The sequence below is a fragment of the Mauremys mutica genome, chromosome 12 (genome assembly GCF_020497125.1).
Source record: "Mauremys mutica isolate MM-2020 ecotype Southern chromosome 12, ASM2049712v1, whole genome shotgun sequence".
NCBI classification, from domain to species: domain Eukaryota; kingdom Metazoa; phylum Chordata; order Testudines; family Geoemydidae; genus Mauremys; species Mauremys mutica.
The window spans coordinates 37973241-37992533 of NC_059083.1; the positions used below are offsets into that span (position 1 = coordinate 37973241).

The 19293-nt window shown below is 53.3% G+C and overlaps 1 protein-coding gene across 1 annotated transcript; it reads right to left on the reverse strand.

Moving 5' to 3' along the window:
- Positions 1-5543: 5543 nt before the first annotated feature.
- Positions 5544-15713, reverse strand: LOC123344821 (E3 ubiquitin-protein ligase TRIM39-like). Its single transcript, XM_044981295.1, has 4 exons — positions 15507-15713; positions 14964-14986; positions 14752-14864; positions 5544-6522 (listed from the first exon to the last, which is right to left on the reverse strand). Exons 1-4 carry the CDS (start codon positions 15711-15713, stop codon positions 5963-5965), a joined length of 903 nt encoding a protein of 300 aa, XP_044837230.1. The 3' UTR covers positions 5544-5962.
- Between the last annotated feature and the right edge of the window lie 3580 nt (positions 15714-19293).

Here is a 19293-nt window from a genome sequence, read left to right on the forward strand (position 1 = left end):
CGGAACCCGGAGTAGAGGGCGGGCCCGGGTTCCCCCCAAGCCACCACTACAGGAACATCTCCTGGGAGGGGAAGTCAGGCCTTTGTCAGGACAGGAGGCTAACCAGACTGTGGGAGTTCTCTCATCAACCTCCTTGCTGGCCTATGATGAAAAGGGCTCAGTAGACTGTAACCCTGGCCCTAGAGAGAGAAGGGCTACGTGGAGGGTCACAGTGAGCCACTGAGGCTAGCATAAACCACCTAGAAGTGCAGGACCCACAGGAGAAAGGTCAGAGCTCTGCCACAATTGATATTTATTTTTAAGAATTAGTCCTTGAGAGCCTCTTCATATCCCTAGTGCCCGAAACCTGCTCCATACAGCCCAGCGAGAAAAGGGCCGCCCAGCCCAGCTCTTCCACAGGGGCTAAGTACAGAACAAATTTAGGAGCTTGTGTTATCCATAGGTTCTGAACAACATGTGGGGGTCATCAGCTTACAAAGAAACTCTAGACCAGTAGCGTAGACAGGACCCAAATGTATCTAAGTTTCCCACCTTGCAAAATAGGAGAGAGAAAAAACATAACCTTGATTAGCTTCATGTTATAGTTGTGGAAACTGAGGCACACAGAAGCAAAGAGATTCGCTCATGGCCAAAAAGCCAAGAATAGAAAATGGCAGATCTGCTGATAGTCAGTCCCGGGCCCTAGCCATGTTTATCCTGGCTTTTCTGCTTCAGCTCCAGTAACAACCCGAGTAGAGATTTTCTTCTTCTCCATGTTCTTTAACTTCACGTCACTACAGAAGAAAGATTTTTTCTTACCGGCTGGCTCTAATGCATGGAGATGTCTTTCCAGAAGATCACGTCATGGGTTTTCTGGAGGAAGCAATTGGTGACGTTCTAGGTCCTGTGTTATACACGTGTTCTAGGGCCGCGCCGTCCCTCCCCGCTGCTCCTTCTACCACCTCTGCAGATGCCCCTCCCCCAACCCCCAGGGCATACGCCCAGGTGGAGGTGACTCCTCCACCTGCCACTACATCATCTCCTCTGATCACCGCCTCCACTACCATCTATAGCGGCCGGGGCCCCTTCCCCACCTTGACCAGGAAGCACGGCATCCGTTGCTTCCTGGTGCCCGCCTCGCCCCACGTGGAGACCTACGTGCGGGCATTGGCGAGGGTAATGGGGCCCATTGCCATTGAGGTGGCCTCCAAAATGTACGGAAAGGTCATCTTCTTCCTAGCATCGGAGGCTACTGCCCAGGAGGCGGTGGAGAAGGGCCTGGCAGTGGGGGCGTGTTCGGCCTCCTGGAGCCGTTGGAAGACCTGGGTGTCCAGTTAGTCCTGACCCCTGTCCCTCCCTTCCTGCCCAGTGCCACCCTGCTGCCTGCCCTTTCTACCCTGGGGCGACCAATCTCTGTTATCAGTCCTCTTCCATTGGGCTGCAAAGACCCCACCCTCCGTCACGTCCTCTTGGTCTGCCGGCAGGTGCAGCTTCAACTGCCACCGGCGGCGTCTGATGGAGAAGCGCTCAAGGGGTTCTTCCTCGTCCCCTACCATGGAGCCCAATACCGGGTGCATTATTCCACGGGGCAGGCCCGGTGCTACCTCTGCCAGGAGATGGGACACATCCAGAGGGACTGCCCCTTGGCCCAGCACGGAGGGTATAAAGAAACCATGTTCTGCGGGAGTCAGAAGGGTCTAATGATTATGGCACTGGACTAAGAATCAGGAGACCTGGGTTCTGTTTCTGCCTTGCTGGGTAAGTCAGAAATTCTTAGTGCACAGACTGTAGATTAAAATAGGGTTGACTTCTTCAGGGACAAGAAACTGTCCAGAGCTGTGGCACTTGAGGCCCTTTCAATTATCCTGTGCTGGTTCCATCAGGCAGTTTGTGTTTCCACTGCTTGGTTTGGGTCCCTCTTAGATCTCCAAGGAGACCTTTGAGTGCTCTGGGTAACGTTCTCTGGTTTCATTGGAAAGACAGCAGAGAACCCAGGGAGTCACAGAAGGTTCTGGTCACCCTGCTGTCTCTATCATATGCTTTGCAGGAGTTCATACAGGATCTCATGCCAGGCAAATGTCCTGCTTGGATTGGACTTAACTTTACAACTCCTGCAATGAAGTGGACCGGAGCAGATGGCTCCCCGTTAAATCAAACACTGTGCATCTTTCCCCATGTTAAATACACCTGAAGTGTTTTTAAACATTAGCCAAGCTAATTGTTTATCATGATCTGTATTTATTATTGCTGCACAATAAAGCCTCTAATCAGCTCTAACACAGTGCAGTAACAACTTCTATTGCCCGCTGTGCTAGCACAGTGACAGGGTATTTATGCAAGTTTTCAGTTGCGGAAGTTTGGCCTGTATTTATTTATGTCTGAAAAACACCAAAAGTCAGATTCTGACTGTGTGGAGACATCAACTATTATAGAAAACACATTATAACGTTTACTTTGCTTACTCTACATGGGATTATAAAAAAACTGTCATAGGAAAGATCCAAATGAGAACTTCAGCCTGTGTTCTTGCACACGGGTTGTTAAACCCTGGGAACTGCTAATAGCAAATTTAATCGGACTATATCCAGTACCACAGAAGCGATACCAGTGTGTACTGACAGCTACAGATGATTTTTCAAAAGAAGTAGAAGAATTTCCACTTAGAACTATGACAGCACATGAGGTGGAGAAGAAGACATGTAAAATTATATATCAACGTGGCTGTGCAGAGCAGATCCTGGCAGATCTAGATTCTGAATTGAACAATGAGGTAACAGTTTACATTGGGTGTTATTTCCACTCTATGGTCAATTACACACTCATGGCCGTGTGCCAGGGGCTGTTAGCAGCTACAAACTGAGCCATTCGGAAGCCAGCACCCTGGTCACTGAGAACACCCAGGGCACTGGGTGCAGTTAGAGTAGGAGGGACTGAGCAGTTTGGGTTTGGAAGGGCAGAGGGGATCACTTGCAGCTGTAGGGAGCCTGATGCAGTCACTAGCTCAGTGCTGAGAAGAAGGCAGCAGCATAAAATTCTCAACTGGAGCAGGAAGGGGCTCCTCGTAACTGCTGTTATGTTGTGATGCACCATAAAAAATCATAAAGACACTTGGTGGAGGTTCCCTGGCAGACTGCAGGCTGCTTAATTCACACAGAGGTCTGCCAGCCAGGGGTTGCAGGAACTGATGGGGGAGCCCATTCACAGTTAGAAATTTAAAAATGAACATTGCCTGCAATCTCTTCATGAGACTTCATGCTGTAAATTGTGAGTGACAACACATTATTGTGTCTTGTCAGATAGTAAAAACCATGTTGTATATTAACCTATTTGCCAACATATTTCCCCATGTAATAACACAATAAGATTGGATAAGGGAACACAGTAATTACACATAATTCAGTGAGACATAGAGAAAGGAACGCAGAGATTTCTGAAGGAAATTTTATGGAAAAATTATCTATTTTTAGATTCATATTTCCCTGTGTTAAAAATTAGGAAAAACACATAGCTTCAGCAGCCCATGCCACCTAGACACCAGTAGACTGGTGTCATAAATAAACAGATCAGGGTTAAGGTCTCTTTTACCTGGAAAGGGTTAACAAGCTCAGTAACCTGATGAATACCTGACCAGAGGACCAATCAAGGGACAGGATAATTTCAAATCTCTGTGGAGGGAAGCCTTTGCCTGTGTTCTTTGTTTGAGTTGTGTTCTCTCTTTGGATCTAAGAGAGGCCAGACATGTCTCCAAGTTCTCCTGGAGTAGTTCCTACTATCCAGTATAGTGAGTATTAGAAAGGCGAATTAGTCTTATAATTTGATTTCTACATTTGCAATTGTGTGTTTGCTGAAGGAAATTCTTTATTTCTGTTTGCTGTTACTCTGATTATTCTGTGGAGGAGGGAGGGGAAGTCTCTCCAGTTTTTATAAGTTAAACCCTGTATTTTTGCATCCTGGTAATACAGAGATAGTGTACTTTTTTCTTTCTTTAATAAAATCTTTTCTTTTTAGAACTTGATTGATTTCTTCCCTTGTTTGGATTTTAAGGGAAGGGGAGGGGGAAAAGTGAATCCCTCTTTGTTTGATTCAAGGGGTTTGAATCAAGGTATCTCTCTCTCCGGAGCAGGCTGGAGAGAGGGAAGGGGGGAGGGGAACTGGCTGTTTCTCTCTCTCTGGTGAGATTCAAGGGGTTTGAATCTGGGTTCCCCAGGGGAAGTTTGGGGGACAGGCAGTGTGTTACCCACTTTAAACTTAACTGGTGGCAGCGAGAACCAGATCTAAACTAGGATTTTAGTTTAGAGGAGTCCATGCAGGTCCCCAACTTGGAACCCAAAAGCTCCAAGTGGGGAATAAACCTATGACAACTGGATAAAAAGCACAAATGACTCCATTAAAAGATAATTTCAGGGTATTTATTTTCAAATAATCAAGGTACGTTTTAGGGCACTCTGCCATGAATGGCATATTGTGAATAAATTTTCAAAACTGAATTATTACATTGAAAATGTTCATCACACATCAGGTTTAAAACAAAAAGTAGTCTTAGCAATGCCATGTGATGTGCCTCCCCTCAGACTCTGCTCAGCTAGATCTTCAAGAAATTAGGTTCAACAGCTAATTTCAAGGAATTAGATCAATCAGTCACTATTTTTACAGAGCTTTAGAGAAGGTGGTGGACAGAACCCAGAGGAATTGTGATGAATTTCCTGGAGAAACTTTATTTCCTTTGTACTCTAAACCTCACATGACAACAAAAATATCACCCTTTCAACTGATTTATGGCCGAGAAGAAAGGTTTCCCAAGAAAACTTCACCAAATTACATGTTATATGTCACTAAGTGCCAGCGTCTTTAATACACCTAAGTTAATTTGTGATGATTCAGTAAAGGAACACAACCCCTTCTCTATTTCTTTATCAAACTACATTTGTTCTGTCCTTATAACCAAGATCACGAAGAGCCTGACAGTACATTGAAATCAACAGGGCACAGTGACAGTACATTGCCTGCAAATAATATGTCTAAAGAAAAATAAACTAAAAACTGGAGATTGTAGAAGAGATTTCTATCGACAGGAAGAGAGCATTTGAGGTTGGGGACGGTGTTTTGTTAATTGATGTGAGAAAAAGAAAGGAAAGGTCATATCTTCATTACCAATGATATGTAGTTAGAAAGTTAAAAACCACATGAATTAATGCTGACAGAAGTTCAAAGATTATTATATCATCTTGTGTGAGTTAACTTAAATATATTGCTTAATTAATTCTATCATTTTTTCAACTATTAAATTTCAAAGGTGTAGTGCAGGAGGTGGGTGTATGTGCCCTGCCTTCCAGAGAGAAACAGTCAAGACAATAAAGAGAGGGGGAGAGAGAACAGAGCAGCTGCACATATGTGTAGTTGTGATGTTTATAACACATGTACATTGTAACTGAAACAGCCCAGTCTGACAATTTAATAGTTTATTTTGTTAAGATAAATATTTCGGATTTCTTGAAATTCCACAACTGAAATACAAATGACGTTATTTAGAGAAGTTAAACTTCACTATAGATTTGAGGGAAAGATAAAAAAATGTAAATAATTCCATTTCTACAAATATATTTATCTGGTTGTTTTTGAGATACTGTTGAAATGTACATTAAAATATTATTGTATTTACACCTTGTTACAATAACATTTTCTAAATTAAAATAATATTTTTTCTTTCATATTTTATATTGAGATTTCACAGGGGTAGACAATTCTGACCGGAGTGAATGACCCCATCCCCCACCATCTGCTACCCCTGGGGCAGGGGACGGGGAAAGGTGGGGGCTGGGGGTTCCCAGGTGTCCGGTTTTCGACTGGAACCTCCTGTTGAAAAGGGAAACTGGCAGCGTCCGGTCAGCACAAAAAGTCCAGTTGCTGCAGTAACTGGCCCCCACCACTGGGGCGGGAAGAGCAGCAGGGCTGGGAGGGGCCAGTCTGTGCCACGGTGTCACTGTCAGGGACGAAGATTCCCTCCGGCCTGAGCTGGGACTGGGCAGATTATCAGGGGAGCTGAGTTTTTACCCCCAGTGTTGAGACCAGGATTGAAATAAGGGCGGAGCTTCCCGGAGAAGGTGCCAGTGAAAGTGAAGAGATGGGACCTGTCAGTCACATTGTAAAACGAGACCTCGCCCGCCTCATAGTCCAGGAAAATCCCCACCCGGCTGGGCCTGACGATCAGGGGGAGGGGGGTTGAGGGGGAGATGCAGGCCTTATATCCCCCATCCCTCAGCCACACGGTCCAGTATCCATTCCCAGGTGAGAGAAAGCTCTCCCCCTTCCTTTCCACAGATTCCCTACAAACCCCCAGAATCCAGCCTGTCTTGTCTCCCACCTCCACCTCCCAGTAACGCCTCCCGCCCGCGAATCCCTCAGCGCCCAGGACAATGGGATATCTATCAAATCTCTGAGGGTTGTTGGGTAGATCCTGGCATGTGTCTCCGCGTCTCACACGTTTCCGATCCTCAGACAGGACGAGGTTGGGATTTGCCGTGTCTGGATCCAGAGTCACGTCCACTGGGGAAAGAGTCACAGAGTCAGGGCCGGGGGCAGGGGCTGGTCACTGGGATCAAAGGGAAATTGACCTGCATCCCTGTTAATCACTGGGGCGGGGGGGAGGGGGCGACAGGGGGGTTGTTTCCTGAGGGGAGTCAGGGCCCCTCTGCCTGTGAGGAGACAATGAGGGGAAAGGGCAAGGGGAGGCGGGGGAGGGGAGGGGACAGAATGATGCTGGGAGGGGGACGGCGAGGTGACAGGAGCAGAGGGGGTGGAGGGAGGGACATAGGGGTGGGGCAGGCACCAGGGGCAGAGGGGTGCGAGAGAATGGGGGAGCTCCAATGGGGCAGGGGAAATCAAGGGGCGTGTGAGCTGCCAGGGGGTGAGATGATGAGGAGTGGGGGAGGTGGAACCATGGTGGGGAGCGAATGAACAGGCATTGGTGCCAAAGGGGGAGAATGGGGGGTGTGGGAGAAGGTGAGCAGAAGGGGGCAGAGAGAGGGGTGTGGAGAAGGGCAGGCCCTAGGAGGGCAGAGGTGTGTGCAGGGAGATGTGGGCACCAGGGGGGCAGAGGGAGGATGAAGGGAGGGGGGACCCAGAGATTAGGAGAGGGGGAGGGGAGGGGTGGAGCAGTGCTGAGGTGAGGGGAGGGGCTGAGACCAGGAGTCCCAAAGGGGGGCGAGGGAAGGGACTTGCACCAGGGAGGCAGATGGGGCCAGGGTAGAGCTGGGACTTGGGGCAGAGGAGGGGCTGGCACCAGGGGACTGGAGGGGTGGTGAGGGGTGCAGGTGTCACGGAGCCAGAGGGGGAGGGGAGGAGCAGGGGTGAGAAATAAGGAGAAGGTGGCATGGGCGATGGTGGCAGAGGGGCGAGAGGAGAGCAGGGTCAGTGGGGCAGAGGGTGGTGAGGGGCTGGGCACCAGGAAGGAAGGGGGCAAGGGGAGGGTTAGGTGTTGGGGGGCAGAAGGAGGGAAGGGGCAGGCAGCAGAAGGGTGCAGGGGGGAGGGAAAGGGCAGGTGCCAGGGGATTGAGGGGGTTGAGCAGAAGGGCAGGCACAGGGAGGGCAGAGGAGGGGAGGGACAAGCACCAGGGGGCAGAGAGGGGTGAGAGGCAGGACAGGTGGGCAGAGGGAGGTGTTAGCAGAGGGGATTGGGGAGAGGCAGGTGCCAGGGTGTCAGAGTGGAACTAGAGGAGGGATGGGCACAGGGGGACGAGGGAAGTGGTGGGTGCCAGGGATCAGAGAGGGTGGGGAGAGGGGCAGGTGCCAGGAGGGCTGACGGGAGTAAGAAGGGCGAAAGTCAGGACAGCAGAGGAGGGGGAGGGGTGGGGTGGATGCCAGGAGACAGCGGGAGTGTGAAGTGATGGGAGGGCTCCAGGGTGCAGAGGATGTTTGGGGGAGAGGGGCAGATGCCAGGAGGGCAGGGGGAGAAGGGATGGGCTGTTCCAGTGGGGCAGAGATGGGTGGAGGGCAGGGGCATGTGCCAGGGAGGCAAAGTGGGAGTAGAGGGGCAGGGGCCCAGGTGAGCAGAAAGGGAGTGAGAAGAGAGGGAGGGATGTTGGTGAGGGGTCAGAATAGACACAGGGTCCAGGGTCCCTCACAGGGGTGGGGGAAGGGTAAGGGAGGGGCAGGAGACAGAGGGGGGGAGGGAGAGGCAGGCCCCAGGGAATCTCTGTTGCTTTTGGGCCATGTGTGGTTGGTTTCTCGCTCAGAGCAGGTCAGTGGCTGTCCCCACACACACTGGGGGTGCAGCACTGCCCCAGGGGGAGCAGCTGGGACTCTCCATGCTGGCAGGCCCCACAGGCCCCACCTTCCAGACGGGGAAACCCCACAGCCAGCTTCTTCCCTTGCCCGGCCCAGCCCCGCCCCACCCCCACGGGGGCAGTTGTCTGGATTGGGCTCACTTGGGGGGCATTACAGTGTAAGATTCGGAGAGGGGGGTATAAATGCACACTAATGGGCTGTTGCTAATGAGGCCAGGGCAGTGGGGAGGGGGGGGCATTTCCCCACTTACTGCCCCCTTCATCTGGGAGAAGCTGCACCAGGGACCAGTCCCAGTTCACAACTGCACAGCGCGTCTGCACTAGGGGTTTGCACCGGTTTAGCTACATCAGTGCAAGGAAACCCCGGCAGACATGGCTGAGACACTGCTGTGCCAGGGACCGTAACCCCTCCCGTCACTGGGGTTATGGATCAATAATTACAGCGTCACTGGAGCAGGGGAGCTGGACTCTGGGCTCCCAGGTGGGGGCCTGACCCACTGGGCTGCAGAGTCATTCTCACCCCCATGCTCTGGCCCAGTGCCCATGGCAGTGTTTACACACAGGAGGACGTCATCAGACACCTGGAGCCCAGCGGTTCAAGCTCTCATGGCATCACACGGGGGGATTGAACCTGGGGCTCCCAGCTGAGGGCCCAGCCACTGGGCTAAAGGCTACAAGGGAAGTGGCGGCACCTTTTTCTCTTAATTGAAGCTAGTCAGCGAACCCGACATGGAGTCACGAATAGTTTCTCTTGACCCGAAAAATAATTTTGCAGCAAATAAACTATTTGTCCAAAACATTTCACCCAGCTCCACTGCAAACCTGTCTGAGCAACTTAGGAGCCCCAATCCCAGTGACTTGCAATGAGAGACTGTCAACATCCCCAGAAACGCAGTTACAGGCAGGCCAGGCTCAGGACATCAGCTGTGAAACACTCCAGAGCTGCTGTTTAATTTGCCCTTTGCAGACAAATGCCCCTGGGCCCCTGATCTCACCCCCACAAATCAGGCTGAAAATGGAGACTTGGCTCCAGCCTGAACTCTCTGCCCAGAGCCATTTGTCCCATGGACGCTGCTAGCAGCACAGACCCTCTGCAGCTGCACCTGGGCATCTCCCAGAGCGGATAACAGTCACAGAGACCATCTCAGAGCCCCAGGAGCTCAGGTGTCTCCATCTAACAACTGCGTCAGCCACCCCCCTCGCTCCCATTAACCAGCCCTGGGTCAGACACGCTGGGAACTTTCACACCCAGACTCTGGAGACACTTTGGGTCCTTCTACACAGCCTGCAGCAGCGAGTCTTAGAACAGGGTGGACAGATTCAGGCTTATGGGGCTCCCTCTTTGGAATTAAAAATAACCACATAGATTTTCCGGTTCTGGCTGGAGCTCAGGCTCTGAAGCCCAGGGTGGAGCCAGGTCTGCCCCTCACAGTGCAAGAGGGGACATTGTCTGTGTCCACATCCCCTTCACCCCCTTCCTGGGACGGGGAACAGCAGCCCCAGGGCCCCTCCCTTCACCCCCAGGGCAGGGGAGTGAGAGCCCTCAGCCTCCTGGGCAGTGGGGCCTCCCAGCATAGGTTCCTGGGGGAGCGTGAAAGTGTCTCCACACAGAGAGCTCTGTGCACCCAGCAAATACACAGATGTGCCCGTGGATCAGGAGCCGGGATGGTGCTCTCCCCAGGAGTGATGGAAGCTCCCTCAAAGTCGAGGGGTCACTCACTCATGCCAGCCCTTCTCCCCGAGCTCCTGCCCCGCACCTCTGAACCCTCGCTCTCACACTGCCCCTCCTTCCTGAGCCCCTGCCTCCACACCACCTCTTCCCCAACACCCAGACCCCCTGGTCTCTCCTCTCGGCCCCCTCCCCCATCCTCGCTCACCCTTATAGCTGGTCAAAAGTGGGAGGGAACAGCCCTCCCATTGGTAAAAGTGATGGGCCCATGGCCCCCATCTTCCAGTGCCCCTTACTCACTCCCCAACCCCAGTAGGAGAGGACCCTTGGGGCAGTGTCTGTGAGTTCGGTGCTGGGGATACGAATTGGGTTTTACACCCCGGCTGCTGGAGCTCTGTGTATCGAGGGTATAAGGAAACAGAGGACATGTCAGCTCCCCACTGTCCTGCCAACATGGCTCAGTCCTGACAGCTGCAGGAGCCTCTCCCTGGGGAGGAATCGTCCCTGCAGCCCCTTCAGGCCTTGGCCTCCCTCCGGAGGTGGCTGGTGAGGCTGTCGTTAAGGTGAGTTACAATGTGAGCTCCTGTCCACTGGGAACTGGACTCTAAGCCTGGGCACTCCCAGCCATTCAGTGCGATACCAGCGATGCTCAGGCTTGGAGACACAGAGGACCTGTCCAAGGAGCAATGGGCACAATCTGCAGCAAGGGAGGTTGAGGCTGGAGATGAGGAAACACTTTCTAATTCTCAGGGCCATGAAGCTCTGGACCCGGCTCCAAGGGAGGTTGTGGGATCCCCATCACTGGAGATTTGTAAGAACAGGTTGGACAAATCCCTGCCAGGGATAGTCTAGTCCCTGACCTAGCGTGGGGGGCTGGACTAGGTGACCTCTGGAGGTCCCTTCCAGCCCTGCATTGCTCTGGTTCTAGGTTACAGCAGTTCCTGGGGCTGGGCCCTAGGGGCTCTAAGCCTGGTGAGTGGCACGTGACAGAGTTAACACTGTTAGTGACCATGGCAGCTGGCAGCTCAGCGTCCCTGCCAGGGGCCTGGGCTGGCATGTGGCTGCCTGTACCTGGCTCAGCAGGGTGTTACTGGGCCATGTGGACAGGACCTAGGGTTGGCACCTGTCCATAGGGTTGCCAGGCATCTGTTTTTTTATTGGAACGCCTGGTCGAAAAGGGACCCTGGCGGCTCCGGTTGGCACCACCGACGGGGACATTAAAAGTCTGGTCAGTGGCATAGTGGGAGCCCGGGGCTAAGGCAGGCTCCCTGCCTGCTTAGGTCCGTACAGCTCCTGGAAGTGGCCGCCAATTTACTTCCCTGGAGTTTGAAACTTTTCTAGCAGCACATAACCAAGTGTCAGCCATAGTCAAGCCTCCCTTTGAATACAGGTTGGCTCTGGGGGTGGGAGGAAATGTATCACGAGGGCTGGTCCTTTTAGGGGAGTCAGGGGCCAGACTACCTGTGACAGGCCCCTGTAAGGGAGAATGGGACAACCCAGACCAACCTGGAAGTAATTAAATCCCTAGGTGGCTAGTTGGCAGCGAAACAGCTAATGAGGCTGATAAAGGGTAACCAGGGCTCAGCTGAAGGGATCCCAGGGACAGGAAGCTGCTGAGGAGAGGAGCTCCCAGGAGAGCTCACCAGAGCAAGGAGCCTGGAAGGGGCTCCTAGAGCAGTGCTCCCCAAACTGTGGGTTGTGCCCCCCTAGAGGGTGTGTAGGAACATTTTGGGGGCCTGAAAGGGCCTGGACCAGCCCCCATGGGTGGCGGGATGGGAACGTCATCCAGCCCTGCTTTGCCCCCAGCTCCACTCCGGCCCCACCCTCAGCCCCAGCTGCATCTCCGGCCCCGACTTCAGCCACCCACTCCCGGCCCTGCTCCAGGCTGAGAACCCAGCTGCAGCCCCAGCCTCAAATGTGGTTCCGCGCCCGGCCAAAGCCCCCAGCTCCCGGCCCCAACTGCGGGTCCACTCCCAGCCATGGCCCCCAACTTCTGGCCCCAACTGGAGCCCCGTTCCTGGCCCAGCTCATGAAAGCAGCTCCCAGGGTGGAGGCACAAAACCAGGTAAGGAAGGACATGACCAAAAAAGTTTGGGGACCACTGTCCTAGGCAGAGGAGCTTCCCTAACCGGGAGGAGCTGCCAGAGCTGACAATGACAGCAGCAGCTGGAGCAGGACAGAGCCCTGGAGAGCTGCCCCTGGCTGGAGAAAGTGTATGCAGAGAATAAAGGCACAGTCTGAAATGACCCAGCTCCAGGAGGGAGGGCTGGAGTCATCTGATTCCACGATGGAAACTAATCCAAGCCCAGCTCTGGGAAGGACTGAGGGCTCCTGACTTGAGGGCAGTGAGGAACTGCAGTGAGAGCTGGAGGCTGGAGCAGAGTGAGGGAAAAGATTTTATTTCGGGGTTTACTTGGACTCAGAGCAGACCCCAGGAGGGGACTTTTCTCTCAGATCTTTTGGACTGTGAGGTGTAATTTAAGGAGTGCTGCTGAGGGTAAACTGAGGCAAGATGCTTGCCAAGATACCAGCCTCAGCCATTTCAGGGTATCAATAATAACACTCACTGCCCAGCACCTAAGGGCTGCATGACAGCGTGGCGTCTTCCCCATAGCACACGGGGACTCTGGGGCACAGGGAGCCCTGGTTACTCTGACCCACACATTTACCCAGAGACTCCCCTGAGCTGCCGGACCCGGGTCCCTGGGGTCAGAGCGCAGGCAGTCGAGTGGCACTGACCGGCTGGGGCTTCTGGGGTGGGGGAAGGAAAGGGTTAATTCCAGCACGGTGGCACTTTGCTGTCCAGCCCTGGCTGGTCTCTGCCCTCTGGGTGCAGCTCAGGGCGTGTCTCTCTGAGCAGGTCCCTGCCCACTCACCCGCCATTTGCCCCAGACACAGAGAACCCAGGTGCCGAGGGAAGGAGCAGCCCCAGCCAGGGGCGGCTCTAGAAATTCCGCCGCCCCAAGCAGGGCGGCGCGCCGCGCCGCTCACGCCACCCTTCCCCGGTCCCGGAGCCAGGGCAGAAGTGCCTGCGGACCGTCCCGTGGTCCCGCGGCTCCGGTGGAGCATCCGTCCGAGCCACAGGACCAGCGCACCGCCGCAGTCATGCCTGCGGGAGCTCAAGCGGAGCCACGGGAAGAGGGGACCCTCCACAGTAATGCCTGCGGCAGGTCCGCTCGTCCCGGGGCTCCGGTGGACCTCCCGCAGGGATGACTGCGGAAGGTCCGCCAGAGCCAAATGCCGCCCTGCCAGGACAATGCTGCCCCACGCGCCTGCTTGGCGCGCTGGGGTCTGGAGCCGGCCCTGGCCCCAGCAGCGCCGCATTGTCCCTGGCACGGGCTGAGCCTGCGAGTGCAGCAGCAGAGGCAGCGGCCGAGAGAGGGGCTCAGCCATTGAGAGCAGCAGCGTCCCCACCCGCAGGGGAGGGGTCAGCGTTGGGACAACAGGCCAGGCTGGGTCAGGGGATGGGAGCTCCGGCAGCGAGCGCGGTGCCAGCACCAACAGCCCTGCTGGAGACCCTGGGCCTGGCCATCCTGGAGCAGCCAGCGAGTGACTCAGGGCCTGGGACCCTGCCCAGGAAGCGGCTTCTGGGGGGCTGACAGGAGGCTTCCCAGGGGCTGGTGATCCCCTAGAACGAGGCACTGAGCTGACTGGCTCAGGATCCCAACAGGCTCAGGAGCCAGGGGTGTGGAATGGCCCAGAGCCCAGCCGGGTTCAGGGCCCAGTGGGCACAGACTGTGCTGGGCTGGGAGCAGTGAAACGGGGAGGGGAGCAGGGATGTGCTGGCTCCAGGCAGTCACAGAGAGGAAGCTGCTTCCCCCACAGCCTGGGGTTCCTGCTCCCCAAAGCCCTGAGATCCTGGCCCTGCAGCCAGCACTGACTGCGCAGCCTCCATTGGCCGGGACTAGAGTGACCAGATGTTCTGATTTTATAGGACAGTCCCGATTTTTGCGTCTTTTTCTTATATAGGCTCCTATTCCCCCCCCCCCCGTCCCGATTTTTCACATTTGCTGTCTGGTCACCCTACTTCCATCGGCCGGGACAGATACACCCAGCTTGGCCCCTTCGACTGCCCCCTGCTGGGGGTGGGTGGGAGGAGAGGAGTGGGGTGGGGGTAGGATGAAAGGGCCAGTTCAACAATCACAGACAGAGCTCAGTCCCCCTCTCCTCTGCCTTGGTTTCTTCTCTGTCCCTCCTCACTGTCAGGTTTCTGCCTTTGCCCCCGGTCTCGGCGCTGGGGCTGTGGGAAGGGGTCAGACCACAGCAGCCAGACTGGCCCCTCCTCCAGCTCAGAAAGCTGGGCCAGCCTTGGCTAATGAGGGCTGGGGCAGTGCTGAGCGGTGGCCACACAACACAGCCCTCACGTGTCCCAGGAGAGAGGCACAGACACGTCATCCGTTACCCGTCTGTGCAGCTCCCAGCACGATGGGCCTAGTCCAGGCCTCACAGTACCTGGCTCAGTGACACCCAGTAACTCAGCCATGGAGGGGTCAGGATGTCAGAGTGACGGGGCCTGGTCTGACACCTGGGCAAGTACCAGCAGGTGGGTGCTTGGGTTGCCAACTCTCCCGGACCAGATGGACCGAACACCATACTGTGGTGATGGCGCATCCCCATTTGTGTCAATGACATCCTGTCTGGGAGAGTTCACAACCCTAGTGAGTGCGAATATCAGGCAAATTGCCCAGGACTGAGCACATCAGCCTCCAGCTATCACAGCTCCAAGCCTGTCAAATTGGGTCCGTGCATGTCCCGGGGTCCCAGGCGCTGTCCAGATCCCCTGGCACAACACAGCTCAATGTCCCAGGAGCTTCCACTCACCTGCGAATCTCTTCAGCATTTCTCGCATATCCAGGCAGCGCTCCGGGATTTTATACACATTCTTCAGGTCAGTAGAAACAGCTTCTGGTTCCTGGAGTTTCACATTCTCACTCCTATGAAGAAAATGTCCCATCATCACTCAGCTGCTCTGTGCACACATCACCGCAGAGGTGCTACCGGGGATATAAGAGCAATGAACATCGGAAACGTACCTGCTCAATGTGGTTTTCACATCCTGGAAGGAGAAAGAGAATCAATGTTCTTAGTTAAAACCATGTGTAAAAACCAGTGAATTTTCACTCTGCGCATCAACCTTTCACCTAGAAAAGAAATCAACCCTCCCAGGCTTCACTGTTTTGTGGTAAAAACTCCTATGACATTTTGCATTAACACTTGTTTCATTTATGTAGGTGAGACAGGAATTTAGCTAAAGGATTCTCCCTTCTAAGGGCCCAACCCATCAGTATCTGTGTTTATCAACTGTGTTGGGTCCAATGTTCTGGAGTCAGAGCAGGGATGAGTTCAGCTCAGTATCATTCTTGTATCATCCATTTAATCTCCCATGGCCTCACTGGTCTCCGTGAGGAGAATTCCCCTCTAACATGAACTGGGATATTTTGGAACTGATGGAGCCCTTAGCCGGATGTTCTGTTTGTCAGTAAACCACAGAACACATTTACTCTAATTCTTGGGATCCAGACCCAGGGATCTGAGTCATAATTCTGGATGGGTGGAGAATTTTGATGCCATCTCACCTTTAGCAGCTCGATAACTGGTTGCTGACACTTCTCCTCTAGCTCTGTGATCAGCTGCTGCAGAGAGGAGCTTTGCTGGGAGAGTTTGGTTACATTTTCCCTTAGTCTCTGCAGAGTCTCCCTCTCCTCCTCCTCCAGGCTCTGCAGAAGCAGCTGCTCCTCCTCTCTCAGCAGTGTGTGCAGTTTGTTAAATTCACCTGCAATCATCTCTCTTGTTCTTCACTTTACTCTTGAGAAAGAAAAATAGGAAAGGCACAGAGAAAATGTGAGCCAGATGTTGAGTTACACAGACTGGGCCTTTGCAATGAAGCAGGGAATGTTAAATCACTATCAGGTTTGTTAAGGATATTTACTTCTTTGAGAAACGTACCATAAAGGGACAAGGAGTCCTGTGGCACCTTATAGGCTAACAGATGTATTGGAGCATGAGCTTTCGTGGGTGAAAACTATAAAGGGTTTGTTTTAGTTAAGAGTTAATACGGCCAGTTCCATAGCAGGGTTGTCTAGGGTGCTTTGTAAAGCCACAGTATGTTATTGCGGGTGGCAGGGGATGGACACAGTGGAGTGGGGAGAAATCGAGGGAACAGGAGAGATTTACAGGGGGCTGCACAGGGTGTTTGCAGGGGGATTTGGGTGCCCAGTGCTGGGCACTCAGACACCAAGGGGAGCCGTCACCGCGGGATGTGGGCGATGCTCCTTCTGACAACCTGCTCCTAAGGCCTGCAATGTTCAGGGACATAGGGCTGGTGCTAATAGTCCTTCGGGTGCCATCCTTGGGCTCACATGGGTGTTGGGCGCCCAGGGCATTTGTCAGAGCTGGCTTTGGCCTCACTCAGCCTGGCCGAGTGCCCCATGCCCCTGTGTCCAGTGACCAGCCAGTGTCTTCCTCACACCCCCCCCCCCATGCTCTCTGTGGGAATTTCACTGTAAAAGGCAGGTGAACTGGAACAGACATTGTGTCCCCGGGTTCTCTGGCTGGAGAGTCTTGCCCACATGCTCGGGGTTCAGCTGATCGCCATATTTGGGGTCGGGAAGGAATTTTCCTCCAGGGTAGATTGGCAGTGGCCCTGGAGGTTTTTCGCCTTCCTCCGAAGCATGGGGCAGGAGTCACTTGCTGGTGGATTATCTGCTACTTGAAGTCTTTAAATAATGATTTGGAGCATGCAACAGCAGAGTCAAGGGAGAGAATTAGTTCAGGAGTGGGTGGATAGGCTTATGTGGCCTGCATCTTGCAGGAGGTCAGACTAGATGATCATAATGGTCCCTTCTGATCTTGAATTCTATGATGCTATGATTCATCACCTGGCTACAGACTTGCACAGGTAAGGTCACAGTAACAGCAGCAGGTGACTGGGATGAGGTGGCCACATGATGGCAGCAGAGGCTGTGAAGTGGCCAAGCTCTGCCTGGCCTTACACTGACCCGCCCCTGGCTCTGCTGCTGACTCGGGGGGGGGGTGTCCACACTGCAATGGAGGAGTGAAGGCAGGAGGTGACGACACACTCCAGCTTCAAAAAACAGACTCCAGAGAGAAACTGCTGAACTTGAATTAATATGCAAACTAAATACTATTAACAGTGGCCTAAACAAAGACTGGGAATGGTTGGGTCATTACACCAATTGAATCTATTTCCCTATGTTAAGTTCTCCTCACACCTTCTATGGGCCATCTTAATTATCACTTCAAAAAGTTTTTTTCCTCCTGCTAACGATAGCTCATCTCTATTGATTAGACTCTGCTTGTTGGTATGCATACTTCCACCTTTTCATGTTCTCTGTATGTATAAATTTCCCCTGTCTGTGTGTTCCATTCTATGCATCCGAAGAAGTGAGCTATAGCTCACGAAAGCTCATGCTAAAATAAATTTGTTAGTCTTTAAGGTGCCACAAGTACTCCTGTTCTGTTTGCGGATACAGACTAACACGGCTGCTACTCTGAAACACTCCAGCTTGATCGGGTGTTGGTAGCAGTGAAGCCACAGCAGCAGGGCCTGCACAAGCCCACCCAGCCCCCCTGGGTAATTACTCAGTGACTAGCCCACAGCTACCTGTTGGTGCCATTTAGATGCACCCTGGGGGCAGACTTTGCAAAGAGCTCAGCACCCACAACTGGGTTTTGATGTTCAGAAGAGCTCAGCTCCCAGCCCGGCCCCAGCCCAGCCAGCTGAGTGATTTTGAACCTCACCCGTGGGGTAAATCCTCCCCCAGCTCTAGTGTCCGGCCCATCACTGGGCAGATGCACTGCAGGACTGTGGGGGAGGAGATGGGGGAGGATGGAGAAGGAACAATCCCTGTGTCCTCCAGGCTGCAGACACACTGTGGAGCTATTTCATGGAGGCACCTGAATCCCACTGGCTGCAGCAGCCTCTACACCAGCCCCACCTGCAGGAGGGAAACAGGGTCCATGTCATAGTGAAAACACTGCCACCCGCTATTGAGAATTTGCCCCTATCAGAGAGCACTTGGGTGAGTTTGCACCACCTCACTATGCCCAGGAACTGCCCCTCCTCTGTCGCATACAGGAGCTGCTGTGCTGAGACCCCCACCAGAGACACAGCCTGATCCTGCTGGCACCAAGCCTCTGTCATGGAGCAAGCAACCAGAGCAGGTTCATACCCTTGTCCTGGAGCTTCACAGCTCCTTCATCCTGGGAGAGTTTCAGGGGGAAGGGCTCAGGGAGAGATAAACCCGGACACCCACCTGCCACTCTGTGGTTTTCTCCTTCTCTTTAGACGTCAGCACCAGGGCTGCCTCCAGCTCCTTCCTCAGAGGGCCCAGAGATTCCTGAAGTTTCTCCTGCAGGGACATTGTGTGCAATAAACAGCCATTAGTCTGCCTGTCTGATGGGTGGAAAGTATCATAGAATCATAGAACATCAGGGTTAGAAGAGACATCAGGAAGGTCATCGAGTCCAACCCCCTGCTCACAAGCAGGACCAATCCCCAAGTAAATCATCCCAGACAGGGCTTTCTCAAGCCTGACCTTAAAAACCTCTAAGGAAGGAGATTCCACCACCTTCCTACGTAACCCATTCCAGTGCTTCACCACCCTACTAGTGAATTTTTTTTCTTAATATCCAACCTAAACCTCCCCCAGTGCAACCTGAGACCATTACTCCTTGTTCTGTCATCTGCTACCACTGAAAACAGTGTAGACCCCTCCTCTTTGGAACCCCCTTCATGTAGTTGAAAGCAACTATCAAATACCCCTCATTCTTCTCTTCTGCAGACTAAATAGTCCCAGTTCCCTCAGCCTCTCCTCCTAAGTCGTGCTCCAGCCCCCTAATCATTTTTGTTGCCCTCCGCTGGACTCTTTCCACATCCTTCTTGTAGTGTGGGGCCCAAAACTGGACACAGTACTACAGATGAGGCCTCACGAATGCCAAATAGAGGGGAGATGATCACGTCCCTCAATCTGCTGGCAATGCTCCTACTTATACAGCCCAAAATGCCATTAGCCTTCTTGGCAACAAGGGCACACTGTTGACTCATATCCAGCTTCTCATCCACCGTAACCCCTAGGTCCTCTTCTGCAGAACTGCTGCTTAGCCACTCGGGCCCTAGTCTGTGGCAGTGCATGGGATTCTTCCGTCCTAAATGCAGGACTCTGCACTTGTCCTTGTTGAACCTCATCAAGTTTCTTTTGGCCCAATCCTCTAATTTGTCTAGGTCCCTCTGTATCCTATCCCTACCCTCCAGCGTATCTACCTCTCCTCCCAGTTTAGTGTCATCTGCAAACTTGCGGAGGGTGCAGTCCACGCCACCCTCCAGATCATTAATGAAGATAT

Excerpts from the sequence above, each read along its gene's own strand:
- LOC123344821 (XM_044981295.1), bottom strand. The coding sequence starts at position 15,713 with ATGATTGCAGGTGAATTTAACAAACTGCACACACTGCTGAGAGAGGAG. Across the intron at positions 14,987-15,506 it reads CAGTTATCGAGCTGCTAAAG|GATGTGAAAACCACATTGAG; the intron begins GTGAGATGGCAT and ends TTCTCCTTCCAG. Across the intron at positions 6,523-14,751 it reads AATGCTGAAGAGATTCGCAG|TGGACGTGACTCTGGATCCA; the intron begins GTGAGTGGAAGC and ends CTCTTTCCCCAG.